The sequence below is a fragment of the Pezoporus occidentalis genome, unplaced genomic scaffold (genome assembly GCF_034315485.1).
Source record: "Pezoporus occidentalis ecotype Australia unplaced genomic scaffold, CSIRO_AGI_Poc_V1 ctg31, whole genome shotgun sequence".
Lineage (NCBI taxonomy): Eukaryota > Metazoa > Chordata > Aves > Psittaciformes > Psittacidae > Pezoporus > Pezoporus occidentalis.
The window spans coordinates 2474048-2498016 of NW_026915052.1; the positions used below are offsets into that span (position 1 = coordinate 2474048).

At 42.4% G+C, this 23969-nt stretch overlaps 1 protein-coding gene across 11 annotated transcripts in view; it reads right to left on the reverse strand.

The window, feature by feature from the left end:
- The window catches only part of BEGAIN (brain enriched guanylate kinase associated), a 174166-nt gene that overhangs the window by 44669 nt on the left and 105528 nt on the right, over window positions 1-23969 (reverse strand). For all 11 annotated transcript variants that reach the window (XM_062627922.1, XM_062627923.1, XM_062627925.1 and 8 more), the window contains one exon: window positions 18405-18471. In XM_062627922.1, the coding sequence (XP_062483906.1) occupies window positions 18405-18471 (67 nt within the window). The remainder of the gene's footprint in view (window positions 1-18404; window positions 18472-23969) is intronic.

The following is a 23969-nucleotide window of genomic DNA, read 5'->3' on the forward strand; positions in this document are numbered from 1 at the left end:
TGATATTATGGCAAATAAGAATGCTTGATTTTTTCCTTTCAACTCCCAGTTTGTTATTTTGGTTGACATCTGGCTCACAAGTTCCACAGACGGTACTTTCCTATTTGCTGTTGCAGAGTACAGCCAAACCAGCTTCTTTCCTCATGGCAAACAGATCAGGATTCCACAGAGCCCAAATCTGCCACCTAAAGCCACACGCTTAGTTAGCAACTCTCTTCCTGCTTTTTATTCTATTTTCTGTCTATTTTTTTTTCCCTGTTCTTTCTATTCTATTTTCTTTGCAGGATAGGGAGGCTCTGTGACCTGGAATTATAGGGATGGTTTCCATCTTTCAACCTTCTACTGAGAACTCTTCTTTTGGAGACAATAAATCTAACTGTCATTAACCCCTGTGGGGAAATTACCATTAAAATTCCTCATTCTAATCTCTGAGTCTTTAAAATTGTGTTAAATCAGCTTAGGAAAGAGTATATGTAGTTATCATGTTGGAAGAAGCAGACCCATACTCCTTTAGTAGTCTCTTCCAAAAGGACTTCTGGCCTGTAATTCTTCTTCTTCCTCATGCAATATATTCTCACTCTTTATTTTTCACCTCTGGCTATTTACCCAGAAGAAAAATTCCTGGAAGCTGAGCAATGAAAGCTGGCCAAGACCACGTAGTGAAGGCTTACCAAAATCTCATTGCAGAGAATGAAATCAATTACATGTGTCACCATGGAGTAAAATAAGCCTTGTTCAAGTGGTTTCCCCCTGTGATGTTACATGTACTGAGCTGATGTGTCACTGTAACTGGGAACCCTGAGATGTAGATACATTGCTATAACAGTATGAAAATTCACGGAGGAGCAGAGCAGGTACTGAGGAGGCATCTAATGGGGAGGTAATTCTCCAGTCACCATGGGATGGGAAAAGGAGAGAGTTGCTTTCCTTGTTGCAAAGTGTCTCACAGGGCTATCAGTATCTATTTCCTTCCTCCGTGCACTCGAGGAAGAAATATGTAACTGAGTTAAAAAAGAAGTGATCAAGGGAAAACATTCAGCCTGAGGTTAAAAAGTTCTGCTTTCAGGTTTCTGCTGGCAGTATGAGCATAAGGGCTTCTCCTGCTTGTAGGGTAGGCTTGGTGTAGCTCCAGGAGAAGGTTTTGCTTGCTCAGATACTCCTCATGTCAGGTTGATAAAGTCAGATACATAGCTTTACATACAGGAAATCTTGACAAAACAGGTTACATGGCCGTATTTTGCACTCCCTACATTCTCTGATTAGCATCTTGAGCTGGATATTGAACGATCGCATCCTATTAGAAGGAATTAAATCTATCTTGATAAGATAGATTTCTGATAGACTTTAATCTGCTTTCCTGGCATCGTGTACATAAATTAAAGTTTCACTTTATTTATCCTTTGCTTATGTATGCACTGCATTCTTCGATATCTCTCTGCATCCACACCAGAAATTTGAGAGAAAAATTGCTAAAATGTTTAAACAGGAAAGTATAGAAGTTTTTGAAAAAAACCCCAACCCTTGAACTATAAGGTAATTTGAGACAAAAAAAATCCCAATATATTGTACTGTGCTCTCTTCAATTAAGCCTGCAATACAGAAAACTATGTTTTGTGACAAAACAGAATCCTCTGATACTTTAACACCACCCAACACTGGAACAAACTTCATTGAGCTTACTAAAGATGATGCATTAAGATCCATTCAGTAAATTATGCTTTAAAAACTGCATTGAGAGACTTGGGCTAATTTTATTAGAGGTTTTAATTCTGATTTTCTGTCTAGTAGTTGGATAACTGTAAAAGAACTATTTATTAATTTAAAGCTCATACAGCTGATTGATGCATGCTAATGCATTTTAGATTTAATAATCACATCTTCCTTAATTGAATTGTATTTCCTCAGACAGAGCATATAATTAAATCAAGTCTTCTCTAATCCTTCTCATGCCAGATTATTCTATGGTACATTGGGGAAGAATAGTCAAAAGTATTAATTTAGTTAATTTAAGCTCATTGAAAAAATCCATAGTCACATTGTGAATGTTTGGGATATTCATCATTTTCCAAAATAAAAAGATCTATTTTTCCACATATATCTTCTGCAATAGTGAAGAAGTGTATAGAAGTGGCAAGACTGAAAATAAGGCTAAGAAAGAAATAATTTGAAGAAAATCCAGGAAATTTATAGACAAGATAGAGAAATCTGCATACCACATGACCAGCAAGCTACTTCAAACAATGCCTTCATGGAGATCAGGGCTATCAGAGGGAAAACAGAAAATAAAGTCAAGACATATCAAAGAAATCGCAGAAGAGAAGAATGAGAAAATCCTTACGGAGACTGAGACACTAGTGTGCTTTCATGCACCTGGATGGCTGGTTTCAAGACGCAATTCCAGGACCAAGGGTATTCCAAGATATAAAGGACTGAAAAAATTGGCTTGAATGAGGAGGAAAAGTCAATTAGAGTTGGGGATGGATTTCATGAAGACATACCAAGGAAAAGCAAGAAAGGTATTTGTAAGGCAAGAGATTTATCTGTCAGCTGAAGTTTTTGTAATCCACTTTGCCCTTCCACTAAAAGAGTTACAAGGGAGGATGATAGAGTTTAGGCTTAGGTGCTTTTTTAGCACCTTTTTCTGCTTACTGTGGACTTCTTGATGTAAAAAAAATACAGGAATATAATTCATAGTGGGATGTTCAAGCTTAGTATTTTCTTTTTTTTTTATGATAAATCAGAGGAACTGAATATATAGATGTCCATAACAATTTAAAAGATTTATTTTGCAAAACAGAGCTATGGAAATAAGCCATATCTTTTCCCTGATAAATGTGTTGTCTCAAATCTAAATTACTGATCTGATCTAATTTGTCCATCAGAGTTAAATTATAGAATTTATCCTTTTTAATAAACATTGTTTTCTGATTAATAATTACATGCAGCAGAATCCAATTTCTCTTCTTGATTTCCAAACAATATAATGTTATTAAAGATAATATTGTGGGGCTATAGAGTTTTGTCTGATGATTTTGATCTTATGCTCTATGGCATTTCAGTTCAAGAAAGATTCACTCTTAACATCAAATTCAACCTTCTACTAGCAAAGGTCTCATAAAGATTTGTTTCCTTGACTACCCAATGTCACAGGCTTGTAATTTAATTCCATAGCAGTAAAGGAAAAAACAAAATTGACACTGGTATATAATTAATAACATATCACAGAAAGAATTCTGGTTAGTGAAGTGCTGTTGAGACACTGCTTGTGAAGTAAAGGCATGCTTTCCTTGCAAGTGATTTGTAAAACTTATACAAGATAATTACTTTTCTTTCCAATATAAAAAAGTACTAGTGCTGGTCTTCAGTGTTTCTTCATGGGGCAAGCACACATTAACTGAGGTCAATAGGAGTATTGCCTTTCTGAGCAGTGTACATCAGTTCACACGACTTATCACTGATAGCTGTAGGGGTTTGCTCCTTGTTTGAAATAAGGCCAACATACATGGCATACACTGTGCAAAAGAATATTATAATAAAAGCTGCTTACATCTGCACCTCCTGCTAGAGCTGGTCTTGTCACAGTGTCACCTGGAAATATTAGTGAGGTTTTCAGTTCAATGAGTACCCTGTGCCTAATATGAGCTTGGGGTAAAGGCACCTGCCTCCTCTTACCCAGCTCTTTTGGAATGGAAATCTGAGCAGCAAATTTACGTTATAAACAGGGAAACTTTATCTAAATTCACTGACTGCAAACCTGGTCTTAGCATGCTAAGGAAGGGTTGTGTCAATCATTCCTGGCCTCGGTTCTACTTAGATAGACTCTGATATAAAATATGGATGAACAGGGTACTACTGCATATCCTGATTGCTCCTCTAAGGATGAATTAGCTGGCTGCTCATTCTTTTCAAGTGCTCAGGACTTTACTCCAGGCACTAGATATCTGCTGTGGCAAAAATATTCTTTTCAGTTTATAACTGTTTTATCTCGCTGGCTTAAGGCCAGTTCTTTATGAAACCTTCAGTACTGAGGATCTGCTGTTTATACACATAACCAGTTCATTGCCTAACCTCACTGACAGCAGGACTGACTTACCGGAAGCCAGAGGGATGGTTTTGCTTACCATAACCTCCCTCGGTCTCCTTCAGCATTGAAGTTCTTGAAAAAGTATCTTACCTATCAACTTATTAAAAGCCTTTCAAAGCTGGCTAGTCAACTTCACAGACTGCTCTTTCTACTAGCAATTTAGATGAAGCTGACAAAATGTGCTTATAGTCTATGTACCTATTATCTCCCATAATTCACATCAGTGGCATTCCTTGCCAGGGTAGAGCCCTACTGGATAATAAAATGCTAAATAAATTATAGCTGGAGGGAATAGAGATGGTGTTGATTGATGCTGAAGTCAATGTAATAGTATCTTCTCAGGCTGTGTAAGTGACAATAGGCTGAAAGAAGAAATGTTTGTTTTTAGAGGGAAAAAGAAAAAGAAGACTATGTATTATATCTTGGTGAACAAAACGGACTCTGCTGGAGCTACAGGCCACTTGTGGTAAAAAAATTGACCAAAGATAGAATCACAGAGTCATAGAATAGTTAAGGTTGGAAAGGACCTTAAGATCATCTAGATCCAACCCCCCCTGCCATGGGCAAGGACACCTCACACTAAACCATGTCATCCAAGGCTCTGTCCAACCTGGTCTTGAACACCACCAGGGATGGAGCACTCACAACTTCCCTGGGTGTCCTGGGTTCAGCAGTAGCAGTCATTTTTCTCCTTCTTGGTAGCTGGTGCAGTGCTGTGTTTTGACTTTCAGCCTGGGAACAGAGCTGCTAACAATGATGTTTTGGTTTGGCCAAGGACTTTGTGAGCCTCATGCTCTGCTAGGGAGGAGGGAAAGCCAGGAGGAAGCAGAGACACAACAACTGACCCGAACTGACCAGAGAGGTATTCCATACCACAGCACGTCATGCCCAGGATGTAACTGAGAGTTAGCCGGAAGAGCTGGGAGTCTGCGGGGTTGGAGGAGGTATCGGTCGGTGCTTGGTCGGGCTGGGGGGGCGAGTTATCGGTTGGCTGGTGCTGAGGTGTTGTATTCTCTTCCCTTGTTATTTCCTTTCTCATTGTTATTATTGGTGGTAGCAGTAGTGATTTGTGTTATACCTTAGTTACTAAACTGTTCTTATCTCAACCCGTGGGAGTTGCATTCTTTTTGACTCCCCTCTCCGTCCCTCTGGGAGTAGGGGGAGGGCAAGAAGGGGGGGAAGTGAGTGAACGAGTTGTCTGGTTTGGTTTAAACCACAACAGTTCTTTTTTTGGCGCCCAACGTGGGGCTCAAGGGGTTGAGATAATGACAGATCTGACCGGATTAATAGTCACACGTCACAATGCTGATTTATTGGCTCTCAGAGTTGTTCTTGTTGATCTCACAGTTTCAGACCGTTGTAACTTACGTAGAGCCGGTATTTGCTGTGATAGTGTTTATCAAGTGTGGGGCCTGGGCTAAGGTTCTTGTCTCACTGTGCTTTATGGCAATGACTTGTAATACGGGCGGGCTCCAGCAGCAGGGCGGGACGGACGTGGCCGTGGACTTGTACCTGGCCGTCCGGCTGCTCTTCAACGGCCTGGCCCTCGCTCTCGCCTCCCTCTTCGTGAGGCTGCGGGGAGCAGAGGGGGAGCGGCCCCGGGAGCCGGCGGCTGCTGAAGCGGCCCAGGAGAGCGGCCCCGGGGACCAAGCGGCGGCGGGAGCGGGGCCGGAGGCCGCGAGGGGACGGCTGCGGGTGGAGGAGGTCGGGGCGGTCGAGGAGCGGAAGGAGGCGGCTGCCGAGCAGCGGGAGAAGGCGGCGGGGGAGCCGAGCCCCGCGGCCGAGCCCAGCCCCGCGACGGCCGAGAGCACTCCCCGGCAGCCGCCCGCCGAGCCCCAGGAGGATGCAGGAGACCACGCAGCATTTCCCAGCAAGGCAGAGGAGGAAGATCTGGAGTCAGGAAAAGAGAAGCTGGTGGTGGGAGAGCCGGCAAGCACAGCAGCTACACCAGCCCCAGTGACAAGTACAGCAGCTACACCAGCCCCAGTGACAAGTACAGCAGCATCGTTTGAGAGTTCTGAAGGTTGTGAATGGCCTTTGGGTACCCTTGGGACCTGCCTGCTGACTGTGATGGGGATCACCATGTTGGCACAAACACAGTGTGTTCTACCCACAACCATTTTGTCTGATCTCAAAAGTTAAGCACAGTCAGGTTTGGGTCCTGTCTGGGGTTAGATGACGATGCAGGGGGACCAAGAGGTTCTCGCCAAGGCTGGAGAGTCATGAGTGGCAGGGTGTGTGGGACACTATGGGCAAGTATCTAGTCCACTGGGCTCCTCCAGTGCTTTGAAAGCATCGGAGATGGAAGGCAGCTGTATGGAGTCCCCAACAACAAGCTGCAGAAACGGCTGAAGGAGACAGTGAATTATTTTGAGCCTGGTGGGCCCATGGCACTTCAGGCCATCAAAGCAGAGATGCAACACAGAGATGGACTCATGATCAAGGGGTGGACTTAGCAATGTACGCTATTGCCCAGATTATTCACGAGCGTGAGCACTGCGCACAGCCTATCCTGCTCTGGAAGACTGTTACAAGAGATGGAGCCTGACATCATGGACCAGATGGATTCAGCAGCGTTATAGGGACTGGTCCGTGCACTAAGATAAGAGTGATGGTATATTGAAAATGTGGGATCTGAGTATGACGTGAATGGTATGGAATAAGGGGTGGATAATGTCCTGGGTTCAGCAGTAGCATTCATTTTTCTCCTTCTTGGTAGCTGGTGCAGTGCTGTGTTTTGACTTTCGGCCTGGGAACAGAGCTGCTAACAATGATGTTTTGGTTTGGCCAAGGACTTTGTGAGCCTCATGCTCTGCTAGGGAGGAGGGAAAGCCAGGAGGAAGCAGAGACAGAACAACTGACCCGCACTGACCAAAGAGGTATTCTGTACCACAGCACGTCATGCCCAGGATGTAACTGAGAGTTAGCTGGAAGAGCTGGGAGTCTGCGGGGTTGGAGGAGGTATCGGTCGGTGCTTGGTCGGGCTGGGGGGGCGAGTTATCGGTTGGCTGGTGCTGAGGTGTTGTATTCTCTTCCCTTGTTATTTCCTTTATCATTATTATTATTGGTGGTAGCAGTAGTGATTTGTGTTATACCTTAGTTACTAAACTGTTCCTATCTCAACCTGTGGGAGTTGCATTCTTTTTGACTCCCGTCTCCGTCCCTCTGGGAGTAGGGGGAGGGCAAGAAGGGGGGGAAGTGAGTGAATGAGTTGTCTGGTTTGGTTTAAACCACGAAACTGGGCAAACCATTCCAGTGCCTCACCACCCTCACAGGAAAGAATTCCTTCCTTATATGCAATCTAAACTTCCCCTGTTTAAGTTTTAACCCACTACCCCTTGTCCTATCACTACAGTTCCTAATGAAGAGTCCCTCCCCAGCATCCCTATAGGCCCCCTTCAGACACTGGAAGGCTGCTATGAGGTCTACACGCAGCCTTCTCCAGGCTGAACAGGCCCAACTTTCTCAGCCTATCTTCATACGGGAGGTGCTCCAGTCCCCTGATCATCCTCGTGGCCCTCCTCTGGACTTGTTCCAACAGTTCCATGTCCTTTTTATGTTGAGGACACCAGAACTGCACACAATACTCCAAGTGAAGTCTCACAAGAGCAGAGTAGAGGGGCAGGATCACCTCCTTTGACCTGCTGGTCACGCTCCTTTTGACACAGCCCAGGATACAGTTGGCATTCTGGGCTATGAGCACACACTGAAGCCGGCTCATGTTCATTTTCTCATCAACCAACACCCCCAAGTCCTTCTCTGCAGGGTTGCTCTGAATCTCTTCTCTGCCCAACCTGTAGCTGTGCCTGGGATTGCTCCGACCCAGGTGTAGGACCTTGCACTTGTTATGGTTAAACTTCATGAGGTTGGCATCTGCCCACCTCACAAGTGTGTCAAGGTCCCTCTGGATGGCATTCCTTCCCTCCAGCTTATCAACCGAACCACACAGCTTGGTGTCATCGGCAAACTTGCTGAGGGTGCACTCAATCCCACTGTCCATGTCACCGACAAAGATGTTGAACAAGACCGGTCTCAACACTGATCCCTGAGAGACACCACTTGTCACTGGTCTCTAGCTGGACATTGAGCCATTGACCACAACCCTTTGTGTGTGGCTGTCCAGCCAGTTCTTTATCCACTGAGTGGTCCATCTATCAAATTGATGTCTCTCCAATTTAGAGACCAGGACGTTGTGTGGGACAGTGTTGAACGCTTTACACAAGTCCAGGTAGATGACGTCAACTGCTCTACCCCTGTCCTTCAGTTCTGTAGCCCCATCATAGAAGGCCACCAGGTTGGTCAGGCAGGATTTCCCCTTAGTGAAGCCATGCTGGCTGTCACCAAGCACCTTGTTGTTTTTCATGTGCCTTAGCATGCCTTCCAGGAGAATGTGCTCCAAGATTTTGCCAGGCACAGAGGTGAGACTGACTGGTCTGTAATTCCCTGGGTCATCCATTTTCGCCTTCTTGAAAATGGGGGTTATATTTCCCTTTTTCCAGTCGTTGGGAACTTCACCTGACTGCCATGACTTTTCAAATATGATGGCCAGCGGCTTCGCAACTTCATTTGCCAGCTCCTTCAGGACCCGTGGATGGATCTCATCAGGACCCATAGACTTGTGTGCATTCACGTTCTTAAGATGGTCTTGAACCAGATCCTCTCCTACAGTGGGCCCAAGGTCTTCATTCTCACAGTCCCTGCATCTACCTTCCAAGACTTAGGTGGTGCAGTCAGAGCCTTTGCCAGTGAAGACCGAGGCAAAGAAGTCATTCAGAACCTCAGCCTTCTCCAAATCCAGGGTAGCCAGTTCTCCCAGTAGCCTCTGGAGAGGCCAAGTTGTCCCTAGTCTGTCTTTTATTAGCTACGTACTTATAGAATCCCTTCTTGTTATCCTTAACATCCCTAGTCAAGTTTAATTCTATCTTATGTTGACGATCCTATACACCTCTGACACTGTTCTCTGAGCATAAGGAATGCAATTAAAACAAGACATTATCCAAACTAGTCTTTCTCCATCCCTCTTTTCATTTTCTCTCCACAAAAATAATTGTCTTCTTATCCAATTAATTCCATATTCCCTTCTGTACAGATAAAATAACATGGTTTTGAGTTGTGTAGCTGCTATATGATTTCCAAAAAGTAATTTTCTTTATTTAGAAATAAAATGTATTATAGAAACAGGTGACACAACCCCCATATAGCAACCTGGACTAAATGTACCAGTACTCCACTTGTATTTGGTTTTCTTTTCCTTTCTTTTTTTTTTTTGTTTTTTTTTTTCTTTTATTCAATCTATGATAAACCCTGTCTGCCATTTTCTGTTTATTTTGTAGACAGGAGATAAGTAACTGGCATTGTAAATTAAATCTAAATGAATCTAGGAAATACATTGATCTTATTTGTAGGCAGTGGATTTGGATAAAGAAGGCCTTGAAGTTATTTTGAAATTTGCTTCTTGCTTCTCAATGACCTTAGCTAAGACACTTTCCTCTTCTGTGCCTTATTTTCCACATTTATTGGTGATGCTAGCTTTCATTAAGGACTTTGAGATGTGAAGAGCTTTCTACAGAAGGCCTTTTCAGGCTTATTCTTACTTCTTCATTTCCCTTTATTTGTGGTGAGTTGGCAGACACTCAAAGGCCGAAGACACTTACAAGGAAGGCACAGGCCAAAGATACCTACATCCCAGAAGTATTTCTATTATTTTCAGTTACTTTGAAAACAACAGCTATTTCTGTTCCCAGGAATGGTAGCCCCAGGGGGTGTCCTGGGAGACAGAGCCCAAACCATGGAGATCAGGATGAAGAAGACAATTAAAAACCTCAGGTATCAGAAATGTATACTGGCGGATAAGGGATAAGACACATGTTGAGAAGGAAAGAGTTCTGTCATCATGTAATAGAGATGATGTTGGAAGCAAGAAGCATCCACCACCACTTTATAGCTTTCTTAGGCTGTGGTCATGCCTGTGGAAGAAGTCCTACTGAGAGGGAGAGACAGAACAGAAGAATAATCCCATGGCTTTGGAAAAAATGGAAACCAGTTTTCAGAACAGTCTCTTATGATGTCATGTTCATCTACAATTAGGAAGAGGATGGCCTTATGAGTCTCTGAGGAAGAAGGATTGCTTTGCCAGCCACATAACAATGGGATAACAATGGGAAATGAATCTCTATTCAGAGAGAGAACTGAGGATGACTGAAAGCCTGTGTGCTCATGTGAGAAGACATATTCCAAATTTATCCAGAAGGATTCATTTATTTGACTGCAAAACTAATGGATCTACTCAGTCTGAGCCTATGTAGTTGCTACAGGTCTTAATGTGGGTAGGTTTAAAAGGCTGATTCTACTGTCCATTTGGCAATAATTTTTTACTCGAAAAATGAGTGTGAGAATAGCCAGTGAGAGATGGAGTTCTTTAGTACAAAATGCCTGTAAGCATAAAAAGGTAAAACCTAAGGTCCTGTTAGAAATGCATTTTTTTCAACTACTATTTTTATAAATGATTTGTTTCTGTGGCATTTATAGTCATTTCCTTCCTTAGAAATGTTTCTTTGTAGTTGTTTTAGTCCACAAAGCATGGACCTTCTCTGGCTTCTGCCTTAACTAACCAACCAGTATAAATTTCTCCTGAAATTCACAGCTGTCTTCACTGAATGTGAGCAAATGAGCCTGTCAGGTTGAGCTGACTCTAAACTTTTCTTGTCTTTGGGATGCAAATCCTTTTAAGTATATTTAGGTCATCTCTGTTTGATTTTCATGGGACATACAGTAGGGGGAGAAGCAAGTTATTCTTCATAAAGAAAAGAAAATTAAAAAGATGTGCTTTAAATCACTCCTTTCAAAGTCACTGTCAAATTCATCATAGAATCACAGAATGGTTTGGGTTGAAGGGAGTTTAAAGATCATTGTCCTGGGTTCAGCAGTAGCAGTCATTTTTCCCCTTCTTGGTAGCTGGTGCAGTGCAATATTTTGACTTTCAGCTCGGGAACAGAGCTGATAACAAGCGATGTTTTGGTTTGGCCAAGGACTTTGTGAGCCTCATGCTCTGCCAGGGAGGAGGGGAAGCCAGGAGGAAGCAGAGACAGGACACCTGACCCAAACTGACCAAAGAGGTATTCCATACCACAGCACGTCATGCCCAGGAGGTAATTGGGAGTTAGCCGGAAGGGCTGGGAGACGGCAGGGTTGGAGGAGGTATCGGTCAGAGCTTGGTCGGGCTGGGGGGGCGAGTTATCGGTCGGCTGGTGGTGAGATGATGTATTCTCTTCCCTTGTTATTTCCTTTATCATTATTATCATTGGTGGTAGCAGTAGTGATCTGTGTTATACCTTAGTTACTAAACTGTTCTTATCTCAACCCGTGGGAGTTGCATTCTTTTCGATTCTCCTCTCCGTCCCTCCGAGAGCAGGGGGAGGGCAAGAAAAAGGGGGGGAAGTGAGCGAACGAGTTACCTGACTGGGTTTAAACCACGACAGTTCTTTTTGGCGCCCAACGTGGGGCACGAAGGGTTGAGATAACAACAGATCTGACCGAATTAATAGTCACTTGTCACAATGCTGATTTATTGGCTCTCAGAGTTGTTCTTGTTCATCTCACAGCTTCAGAATGTTGTAACTTACGTAGAGCCGGTATTTGCTGTGATAGTGTTTATCAAGTATGGGGCTTGGGCTAAGGTTCTTGTCTCACTGTGCTTTATGGCAATGGCTTGTAATACGGGCGGGCTCCAGCAGCAGGGCGGGACGGACGTGGCCGTGGACTTGTACCTGGCCGTCCGGCTGCTCTTCACCATCCTGGCCCTCACCCTACTCTCCATCTTCGTGAGGCTGCGGGGAGCTGAGGGGGAGCGGCCCCGGGAGCCGGCGGCTGCTGAAGCGGCCCGGGAGAGCGGCCCCGGGGACCAAGCGGCGGCGGGAGCGGGGCCGGAGGCCGCGAGGGGACGGCTGCCGGTGGAGGAGGTCGGGGCAGTCGAGGAGCAGAAGCAGGCGGCTGCCGAGCAGCGGGAGAAGGCGGCGGAGGAGCCGAGCCCCGCGGAGGAGCCGAGCCCCGCGGCCGAGCCCAGCCCCGCGACGGCCGAGAGCATTCCCCGGAAGCCGCCCGCCGAGCCCCAGGAGGACGCAGGAGACCACGCAGCATTTCCCAGCAAGGCAGAGGAGGAAGAGCTGGACTCAGGAAAAGAGAAGCTGGCGGTGGGAGAGCTGGCAAGCACAGCAGCTACACCGGCCCCAGTGACAAGCACAGCAGCTACACCAGCCCCAGCGACAAGTACAGCAGCATCAACTGAGAGTTCTGAAGGTTTCGAATGGCCTTTGGGTATCCTTGGGACCTGCCTGCTGATTGTGATGGGGATCAGCATGTTGGCACACACACAGGCTGTGTTCTACCCACAACCATTTTGTCTGATCTCAAAAGTTAAGCAGAGTCAGGTTTGGGTCTTGTCTGCAGTTAGACAACAATACAGGGGGACCAAGAGGTTTTCTCCAAGGCTGGACAGCCAGGAGTGGCAGGGTGTGTGTGACAGTATGGGCAAGTATCTAGTCCACTGGGCCCCTCCAGTGCTTTGGAAGCATCGGAGATGGAAGGCAGCTGTATGGAGTCCCCAGCAACAAGCTGCAGAAACTGCTTAAGGGGACAGTGAATTATTTTGAGCCTGATGGGCCCAATGCACTTCAGGCCATCAGAGCAGAGATGCAACGTAGAGATGGACTCATGATCGAGGGGTGGACTTAGCAATGGACACTATTGCCCAGGTTATTCACGAGTGTGAACACTGCACACAGTCTCTCCTGCTCTGGAAGACTGTTACAAGAGATGGAGCCTGGCATCATGGACCAGATGGACGCAGCAGCTTTATAGGGACTGGTCCATGCACTAAGATAAGAGTGCACTGAGATAAGAGTGATGGTATATTGAAAATGTGGGATCTGAGCATGACGTGAATGGTATGGAATAAGGGGTGGATAATGTCCTGGGTTCAGCAGTAGCAGTCATTTTTCCCCTTCTTGGTAGCTGGTGCAGTGCAATATTTTGACTTTCAGCTCGGGAACAGAGCTGATAACAAGCGATGTTTTGGTTTGGCCAAGGACTTTGTGAGCCTCATGCTCTGCCAGGGAGGAGGGGAAGCCAGGAGGAAGCAGAGACAGGACACCTGACCCAAACTGACCAAAGAGGTATTCCATACCACAGCACGTCATGCCCAGGAGGTAATTGGGAGTTAGCCGGAAGGGCTGGGAGACGGCAGGGTTGGAGGAGGTATCGGTCAGAGCTTGGTCGGGCTGGGGGGGCGAGTTATCGGTCGGCTGGTGGTGAGATGATGTATTCTCTTCCCTTGTTATTTCCTTTATCATTATTATCATTGGTGGTAGCAGTAGTGATCTGTGTTATACCTTAGTTACTAAACTGTTCTTATCTCAACCCGTGGGAGTTGCATTCTTTTCGATTCTCCTCTCCGTCCCTCCGAGAGCAGGGGGAGGGCAAGAAAAAGGGGGGGAAGTGAGCGAACGAGTTACCTGACTGGGTTTAAACCACGACAATCATCTGGTTCCAACCCCCTGCTATGGGCAGGGACACCTTCCACTAGACAAGGCTGCCAAAAGCCGCATTCGACCTGGCCTTGAAGACTTCCAGGGATGAGGCTGAAACATAAACATGTTGGGCTTCTGCTTTTGTTAGGTTTGTGTCAGAAACGGGCTTTTTCTTCGTTGCCTTCATCTTTCATATATGATTTAAACCACACTGAAGGGTGACTGGTAGCTGTCTTGTAGCTGTCTTGGGAGACTCAGGTACAATCTAGTGACTGGTTTAAATTCCAAAGCCAAAGCGATGGGTTCACCCTGCTAATTAGATGCTTTTCATTCTTGAATGAAATTGTTCATCAGATTCCTCACAGCTGTTCATATTCTTTACCTTCATGGCCTGGACTTCCAGCAAGCTGCTTCCTTTAAAACAACATTTCCCTGATGCAAAGTCTTAGAGCACCACTTAAAATTGTCCAACTCATAATAATTATTCTTTGGATTTCCGCATATAGAGATGCTTAGGAATATCTTATGGCCAGCAGACCAGAAAGCCAAAGATATTGAAGAACTGGATAAATAACTCTCATCAATCAGCAGAGAGCATAATTATTTGCTGTACCTTGTACTCCTCCTTGAGCTCATATTCAGAGTAAGAAACAGCATAAAAATCAGTGTAGTGCTCAGATAGTTAAGCGTTTCAAACATGATTATCCTTAACACAAATCCCCCTTTACTGTTGGCTTATATAATAATTACTTCCAAATTTATGGCAGAGTCACACCCTCTAGCCTGCTTAATGTAAATGAAAAATCAGGCACTAATGTGATGTAACAGTTTTCATCTTGTCAGATGATAAAATGTATAATGCCTGATGCTTGCTTTGCAGAGGAGGGAACCAAAGTGCCAGTAGCTATGGCCACAGTGGGGAGCCTTGCAGGGCTGATGGAGCCAGTGGGCAGCATCTCCTACCCAACAAAGCGTAAGAGTCCAGTCATGTCACTGATGTCTGACAGCATTCAGTATTGCCTACGCTACCGAAAGGTCCTGCTCTGATGCTGAGGGAGAAAAAAACAATTTCCTGCCTTAAAAACAGCAACCAAATCCAACAGGACTTTGAAGAACCAGAGTTTGGCAGTATGCTTGAGGGAGATGAGTTGGCAGTCCAAGGGGTATGTGGGAGTAAGGGTTTATGAACTGGGTACATTGATTTATCTGCTGCTTCCCCGGGTCATCAGAGGGCTTTGTTCCTAACCATACAGCTGTCACCTTCCATATTCACCACTAATGCTGCCTGTGTATTTTTGCATTAGTTGCAGGTAGCACGTATTTTAGACTGAACAGGGGTTTACATTTTGGCTTCTTGAAGGACTTTGCATGAGAAGCGAGCTTATACCATCAAGCTGTCTGTCTGTCAAGCTGTTGCTTTATAATTACAAAAGACAAAATTTAGGGTGTTTCTGGAGAATAAGGTCTCATGAGCTTTTTGCAGCTGGATTTCCATGGTAAAGTTTTCAGCAACATTCAAAATACAGATGGGAGAGAAGAAATGGGTGAGATTTTCATTAGCAATTAGGTTTATTAAGCAGCTATTATTAGGTATTGGTTCTTCCCAAATGTAGATACCACTAAAAATCTGGCTTTAAGGGTAAAATTACAGAACTAACTGCAACCAAAAGCCGTAGAACTTCAAAAGCTTTTTAAAATACATTGCTTAATTCCAGTGATGATCATATGGGGAATACTGTTGGACTGAGATCCTATACAGGATTTATTAACATGTGGTTGGAATGACTTGTATAATCTACTTGTAATTGCTATTTGTGAGCAACAAGACCATGGCAGAGCATCCTTGGGAAAATCTGACAAGTGTAAGGGAAAATGCAGACGACTTGTGACAACTGGAACTAGATATTATAAAAGGTTCTTTAATTGAACAGTCCTGTGATGTAATCACAGTGCAAAATTTGAGGAATCTGTTTAGTCTTTCCCCACATCTTAATGGAAAAAAAGAGATAGAAAGCTCAAATATTTAAGAAGACAGCCTGTATATTCCTCTATTTAACCAGTGCTTACAAGGTGAAACAAATCTTCTCCAGTTAAAGACCCAGACTGTGGTAAGAGCGAGAATTTTATGAGCAGTGACAGCAGAATTTTAGTTCTGTGCTACATCTGCCTCTACTGTGCTATATGTTAGGTGTTGCCCAGTTTAATAGAGCAAACTCTCCCAACACAGACTGGTTTATATTTTATATTTTTGTTTCCAGTGTCGATGTGACAGAAGTTTCAATTGGATACAATTTGCCATGATCAGAAGTGTGCTCTCAAATATTTTTTTAATATTTTATAGACTAGCACTCAAAAGGAAGCAGAGCCTAGAAGAAAAATAACAGCTACTTCAGGTTCTTTCCTGTGACTGCTAAGGAATTAATGATTATTTTTTACATCCCTTATACCAAGAGCAGAAATGAAAGACTTTAACACTCAGGATCCCCAAAAAATTAGAAGAGGGTGGCCAAGGTAAGTCCTAGATTAATTATGATGAGCTGGTGCCAGTCACTGGTAGAGGGGGTGTTGTAAGGGCAGAGAGAACATGGTCTCTTGGGAGCATCCCAGGTCATCTGCAGACAGGGAGAGTGAGAGACCACTGCCCCAGGGATCTTCTTGTTCCTACTTGTTGCATTTGGACACATAAAATGGTCAAAACTTGTGTACGAGTCTGAGTACATATATGTGTGTGTTTATACACATAATGTATGTGTGTATATAAAGAGATGGGGTGGGGGACAGAGGGAGAATGTAAACACATAGTTTGTATATTTGGATATGTATAAAGGTAGAGAAATCAAAGGCTTGTGACTCTGGGATGACAAACTGAGTAACTTAAACAACAAATATACATGGCTGTTCTTCCTAAGCAGGAAAAGGAGAGAAAGGTATCCAATAGCTCTGTCCACCATAAGCTGTTGATTAACCAGACCAGCTGTTATTTAATCCAACTTTCTCTGAAGTATTGAGGGGTTTTCAAGTGCCCAAGAAAATCAAATGGTTTGTCTTATCTAAATCAAATATGGTAGTATGTTCCTCATCTTTTTGCTTTCAATAGGATTTCAATTTGACATCTGTCTGCTTTTGTGTCTTCAGTTTCAATTTTTCAGACAGCAAAGCAGTCTGGAGTTAAGTGCTGTACAGACCCTGGTTGATCTTCAAGCCTTTAAAGCTGCCTTCAATGACTGTCATATTAGTGGGATATAAAAAGGTAGAGTGTTCCATGCAACCAGCCTTCTTTCTTTCTGTACTGTGCTCTGAAATAATTTCTCAGGGTTTTAAGTGGATACTTAAACAGCAGGTTAAAAGTTCTTTGCTTTGATCTGAAATACCTGATAAAAAAGCATGGATTTTCTAGAGTCCTTCTTTCTATGTTTGTAATATTTTTATTTTATTTACCGGTCAGAATGCCTCTACTTTATTTAACTTTTGTAATGCACATCTAATAAATTTCAGGCCACAGATCAAGAAAAAATCCCAAAGGAAAAAGAATTAACAAAAGAAGAGGGAAGAAAAAAAAAACAAGAGAAAAAAGTTATTTATACTTGCACAGTGTTTGTATAAATTTATGAACAAACATCGCTATAACCCAGGTGTAACTTTGCCCTGTTGTTAGCCAGTTACAAAGGCATCAATGTTCTATTCATTGTCAGCTATTTCAACAGACTGCCGAGATAAGAATGATGTTATTTTCAAAGATTTGTTTCACATTTCTTAGTAAAGGCTGGTATCTCTCCAGTATGTTGCCACAGTCCCTATTTACTGTGAAAGCACAATAACCTGTCCCACTCATTCTAAGCTGCCCACCTATGCAAATGTTACATATGATACTTGTGTAAAATGCAGGCTTATCCTTGTAGCTGTACATCAGGACTCTGGACCTATAAACTGTGTGCTTACATGTATGCATTATGCTTTCTAGGGCCACACCAGGTCTGGGCTGTGTGGAAGTGGAACAGAGGACCACTGATCATCCTGACCCAGGAAAGGAGGAAGCAGGTCAGTCTACAATTACAACCTTTGGAATTATATCTTTGGAAGTTTAAAAATTTCCTCTTTAAACCCTTCTCTATCTATTTCTCTATAGATTTTCTCCTAACAGCAAGTCTGATATCCCCACAGCATTAACAATGAGCCAGGGCACTATTTCTTTTTAACATCTTCATACTATTTTGGATGAGTGAAGCTGTGTCTTTCAATGCTAGTCCTAGATGTGAAGCCCATAAATGGCACAGTGATTTCTTCACTGAGTTATAAATTGGCCTGTGACAGTGACATTGCAGTTGCAGACACATGCAGATTGGAAATTAATACACTGAGACTGAGAGTTATGACAGCATATAAAAGTCAGACCATTCAAGCTCTATTAAATCCCTTAACAAAAGCTGTATTAAAGCATCTAAGAAGCATGAGAAAACCTTGCATTACCTTATTTAAATTTGTCATTAATGAAAACATAAATATTTAAAACCCATGAAGTTATTAAATAATTAACCAGAATTATTTTGAAGGTACAATTTTTTCATACAGATCATCAGCCAGTGAAATTTCTGTTTAAACTGATAGACTTATGCCACCACACACAGCTTTAGCTCTAAAAGCTGATACTGATAAAGTCAGTATCTTTTTAAAGCATACTACGTTTGGAGCATTAGGGTGTTTATTTTTTGTCACAGCTACATATACATTTGTCCTATGATTTAAGAACCATAAAACCACATCTAATTTAAAAGGAAAGTTCACTTATGACAACTTACCATTCTGTAAAGTTTATCCTCCAGATCCTGATTAATTCTTTGTAAGGCTAGGTAATTGTTTTGTATCCTAAAACAAAGATGATATAAGGTAATTGAATGCATTGATTTTCATGTTGTTCTTTACCTGTAATTTTTACATCAGTAAAAAACCTTGGCTTGCAGTACTTGAAATCTTCTTTTTTATCACTCCTGTTGCCAGTCATTGGTTCCTTTGAAATGTAATTACCACCTACTTCCTAAGCAAGCTTCTTTTTTCATGTTTGCTTACTATAATTAGCAGCAAATTCCACCAGGAAGTGAAAATATGTTTGCTGTTCTCCACTTATGTGCAGACATGCATCACAGCATGGGAACTTGCACAAAGATATTGTAGCTTTAAATCAGGCTCAGGAGTAATATGCTAGAGAGGAAGCTTGAGCTGTATGCTTTCTTATGTGTCTTTTAGTACAGAAAAAAAATTGTGTGGTAATCTTAATAAGGAAAATTGCAGCAGAAACCTAATGACTGTAGCAAAAGCACCATATAAAGAGAATATTCCTTCTTTTTACAGAAGTTCAAGGAATTGCCTCTTCTCAAGAGCTAAACATATCCTCTTTCTCCAGGACATACATTCAGATAGCTTAGCCTGGAAAAAGTTTATTAGCACCAAGGGATTGAATGGACTCACAAAATGAGGCTTCCCTGCTTATTATAGAAAGATACACCAAAGTTTCAATTTGTACATCTTTAGGCTGCTTAGATGGTAACCTTGGTATTGTAATCAACAAGCTGCACTGCCTGTGGGAAAAGCATCATTATTTTGGTAAGTGTGAGAGAGGTTTCCTTTTCTCTTCATTGAAGGTATGGAGGGTAGCTCCATGGTCATGTTTGTACATACCACCTCAGCAGCTGCTGGAAGCTGAGCTGTGAAAACTTTGTCTGAATACATCTATATGTTTGTACTGGGAATCTTAGGTCAACAGGTCAAAATATTTTCAATAGTGAGTTGATTTTAGGTAGAATGCAAGCGTTAGGGTTAGTTCACTGTACGAGTGATCACAGATTCAATGCATGTTTTTTTTCAGCAGAAAGCCACTGCTCTGAGAAGCCTGGATCTGTGTATAGCTTCCATGATGATCAGGAAGGGACTGGGATTAAAGAAGTCTCTTTGGTTTATTGTATGATTAGGAGTGGTTCTTAAAACTGGAATGAAGATTTGCATTTGAATTATGCCATTGAAAACTGAGGGGTCCAACTCGCCCCTTTGTGGCAGTGAAGCAATGTGATGGTTCAGGACTCTCCCTGTATCTGTTGCCATGGAGATTTTCTTTCTAGTTAAATGATAAAAATTCTCCATTCATGGACAGGCCAGTGGCTCACGGTACCTCTCGAAAGGCATGCAGTGCTCTGGCTTGAGGCTGCCAGTAATATGGTAACATCTGCCCCACAGACCTGGAAGGGGAGTTCTGTACAGAGGACATCTGCTCTGCGGGCATAAATGATGACACCCCCATGGATGAATCTCCCTGGGGTCTCAAGGGTCAGCCCAGCCTCAGGCCATCCATTTCAAATGTGCACTGAGAGCCTGGGAGAAGTTTCGGTGTTATGTATATTTTACAGAGCTACAGAGTGGAGATTTTCTCACTCTAAGGTGGATTTGCAGTACAGTGTTTGCTAAGGTGGTGACCCAAATGGGCTGAAAATCTGTGAGACTTGAACTAACCTATGGTTTGGTCATTACTCACCAGTTCTCACAATGCCATTGTGTAAATATCTGTGTGACTTAAAGGATTGATTGAAGTTTACGGATCTCCGCATTGTCCGTGCTCCAGTTAAACACAGCATTTGCCACTAAGCCTCTGTATAGACATTTATTTGTGCAGATCTAGGTATACTTGGGATTTTCATGGCTATTTAGCTGTCAACACAACAGAGAGAAATCTCAGGGTACCTTGTACACAGCTTTTCATGGCACAAGCAAAATCAGAAATTATTTTGGTAAATTAGTGGAAGTAAAAAGGCTTAGATTGGCTTTGCCTGCAAACTGCTACTCAGCACAAACATAGTTATGTTTTGCTGGTAAGGCTGTGTACCGTGGTGTGGAGAACAAGGATTTAAAAAGTATGATAAGGCCTGCTGGCTGAGACCTGAAGTGCCCCAGGCCTGTCTGATCTCCTGCGTCATGGTCTGCAGTTTTTCTCTAATAAAGCAAAATAGAAAAGGTTAACCTTGGTTTGCACCCAGGCAGCTTGTGGCTCAATTAGAGGTAGTGTTAAACTGATGGAAAATTTTAGCACCTGCAACCTCCTAAAATTTTGCATGAGTTCAAAACCATCTGTATAAATTCCTGAAAGAAAAGGGGGAAAAAAATACTGGTTCAGGACTTTTCTAGCTCAGGCGTCTCCATACTCCGGTCTGTTCTGCAGTGTAGAACTTTGAGTTCATTAATAAAACCAGCAGTAACTGCTAATTGCCACTTGCATATCTGGCTTGTGAGGGTGGCAATACAGCACTGGGTTTCCTCCCCAGCTTCTGTTGGCGCTTTTTCTCTTGATATAGATTATGGGAAGGTTGGTTACCATATTTGCTCTTTGATGGCAACACTTCCATGCCATAAAGGATTTTTTCAAGAGCTTATCACAGTCTGCTTCTCTGCTTCTGATTTCTATTCTCTTTGACCATCAAATTTTCCTCTGTTGTATGTTTAGGAGAAAGTAGGCCACAAACCCTGGTTCTTTAACACATTAATGTAACATGGAAAAAACCTGACCACCTCCCAGTAAAATAAAATCCAGTGTAATTTAAAAATCCACATTAAGTAGGAAATTGTACTTCAAAAAGTGTTTCTATTGAGAACAGTATGCAAAGGTAGTCAAAATAAGAAGAAACACATGTACACATACACATGCACATATATGCATATAACCCAAACTGGAAATCCACTGTGCCAAAGGAAGTTTCAGCAAATGTAGGTGGTGAGGAGAGAAATGGACCTAGAAATATTTGGAAGAAAGTTTTAAAGGGATAAAGGAGGAACAGAATAGTTAAATTAATCTGTGGGCAACACTGTAAAAAAAAAAAAAAAATATTGGGAAACCTATTCAAATTTGAAAATGACCAGATAAACAAATGGTAACTTAGCCTTGTTTTCAGAAAAAATACACCCAGATAACCTGAAAATTGTATGAAACATTTTAACATTGTAAATCAGGCTTCTTTGTAATGAAAGCAAACAGTAGGTCAGCTTTGCTACCCTGTGAAACTGCTGTAAGAATAAGCTCCTGTGAATCAATAACTATTACCATTTTTTGATGGCTTGCTTTGTTGTTTGTATTGTTAGGTGATACCCATGCGCCTCCAGGTGCATATATGGGCATGTATTAAATGCATGTTTAGATTCTTGACCAAATTAGGGTCAAATGAAAAATATTTGGACCATATTGAACATTACATGTCTGGGTTCTAACCCAGCAGACAACACGCTCTTCTCTAAGACTGCAGATCACCACTAAAGAAGAAGTCTGCAAAAGCCTCTGTTTCCACTCAGTCTCAAGCCCTCTTAAGGCCATGAAATACATCTAAAAGTAAAACACAGGCCTGAGCTGACCTTGAAAGAAGAGAATTTCACCCAAAGTGCAGCTTAACTTTGAAGAGTGACTGCTAAAACAGTAACTTCTTGTTCAAAAAACCTTTCTTCTCTCTGTTGTCACCAGTTGGACTTTCTCACGAAAACAAGGGAGTTTTCCCTTCACTTATTCCAAAACTAAAACAGCTACAGGATTTCTGTTCAGAACACCCTGTCCATGAAATACCTTGCTTTTTGGTGAAACAATTGGTGTGTGTGTGTGTATGAATCTCTGTATGGGTTTATTTCTTGTGTTCTGGTAAAAGCTATGATGAGGGCCAAGTTGTTGTACAAGGTAGGGTCTCAAGGAGGAAAGCCAGCATGAAATTTGGAGTCCCGTTTTGGTTCCATGATTGGTATTTGATTTTTTTTTTAATTTTATCCTAAAAAAAAGAGTTATGCTGATCACATCAGATAGGGGACTACTGTGAGGTAAATGAAATCCCCAATCTCTTTTCAGTTACTTTTCAAAGCTGAACTTACGCTTTACAGTTAATATATTCAAACTTTCTCAGCAGTGTCCTGCTTTTGCTCCCACCAGAAATAAAGAAAAAGGCCACCTCTAAACCTTTGTAGAGAGGTCAAAAACTTGACCATTAAGCCACATAAGTGACCTCCTTGTTTGGCTAAGAGAGGGGAGGCCTAGCAGCAACATAGGTAATTCTGCATAAATTAAGATACTAAAGGCATTCAGAAAGGAATATAAGTGGATGGCCATTCAGACTCTCAGAAAAATTCTGCACTTAGTTGTGGAAGTTTAATAACAGAAATGTTCTCTAGTATGCAAGTGGATCCTGTACACAGGGCTTATTTATTTTGGGGTTTGTGTGTGTGAATTTCTCTCCCTTTGTTGCTCTTGAATAAAGCAAGAGATACATGACTGAAACTAATTCTAGTTCCTTGTTTTTCTCACATTGATTTTCCTCGTGACATGTTGCTGACATGCATTTGGATGACAGTTTTGTATTAGATGTTATCCTTCTCTAGGTTGGGAAATCTAGTTCAACTTGTGGTATGCCTTGCTATTCTCAATCGAAACATTTTTTAACGCTCACCTCATAAAATATTTTGGGCTTCAAATATGATATGTCTTTAGGGGAGTAATCACCTGCCTGAAACATAATTTCTAATGTAAGTTTTCTTTGTAATATGGTACAATGGCCCATTAGATGATTGGAAAGTCAGTTCTACCAATCTGATGTTTGGTCTGGATTCTGCCTAGAGCAAAGGAAGACTGCCTGGCCTGAGTTTTGAAGGGTGCTTAACTCATCAGTGTCCAATGACTAGGAAGCGCCTTTGTTTTAACAAAAGTTGAGCGGTCAGCACCTCTGCTGATTTATGGCAACTGTGTCTGAAATAATTCTTCAAAAGAGTACCAGCAATCCCTGTCTTGTAATGTACTGAAGCAAACCTATGTCAAGAGTGAAGTTCCTTTTCATAGCTCAGTGAAGTGATAGGAAATACACTGTTGGCAAAAAACCAACCTCCAGACTGCTCTTGATACATGTGTGTAGATTTTAGCCTTGTCACAAGAAGCGTCCTTGGTTAAGGAAGCGTTTAAGTTATAAGATCACATTAGGTTGTTTCCTAATTTGAGGTCTTAAGGCTTCTCTTTAAAATTTGGATCACACGATTTGACTGACTTAGTTTGTTGTTGGTTTATGGCTTTGTTTTGGTTTGATTTTTGACTTCTGCAAGGAATAAAAGGTATTTCTTTGGGTATGAATTGGGTATGAAGCCCTGGGATGATTCATTCTGAATTTTGTTTTGACTCATCCAATGAGCTAAATCAAACAGTTTAATCATCTACATCATTTTAGAAACATCTCACAAGAAATGCAAATACATTCCTGCATAAATGGATAATTTTAGGTTCAGAAGTTTTGCAAACAATGAAAAAATTGATAATAAGAATCACTGATAAATTTAAAGCTAGATTACAGACCATTTTAATCAGCACC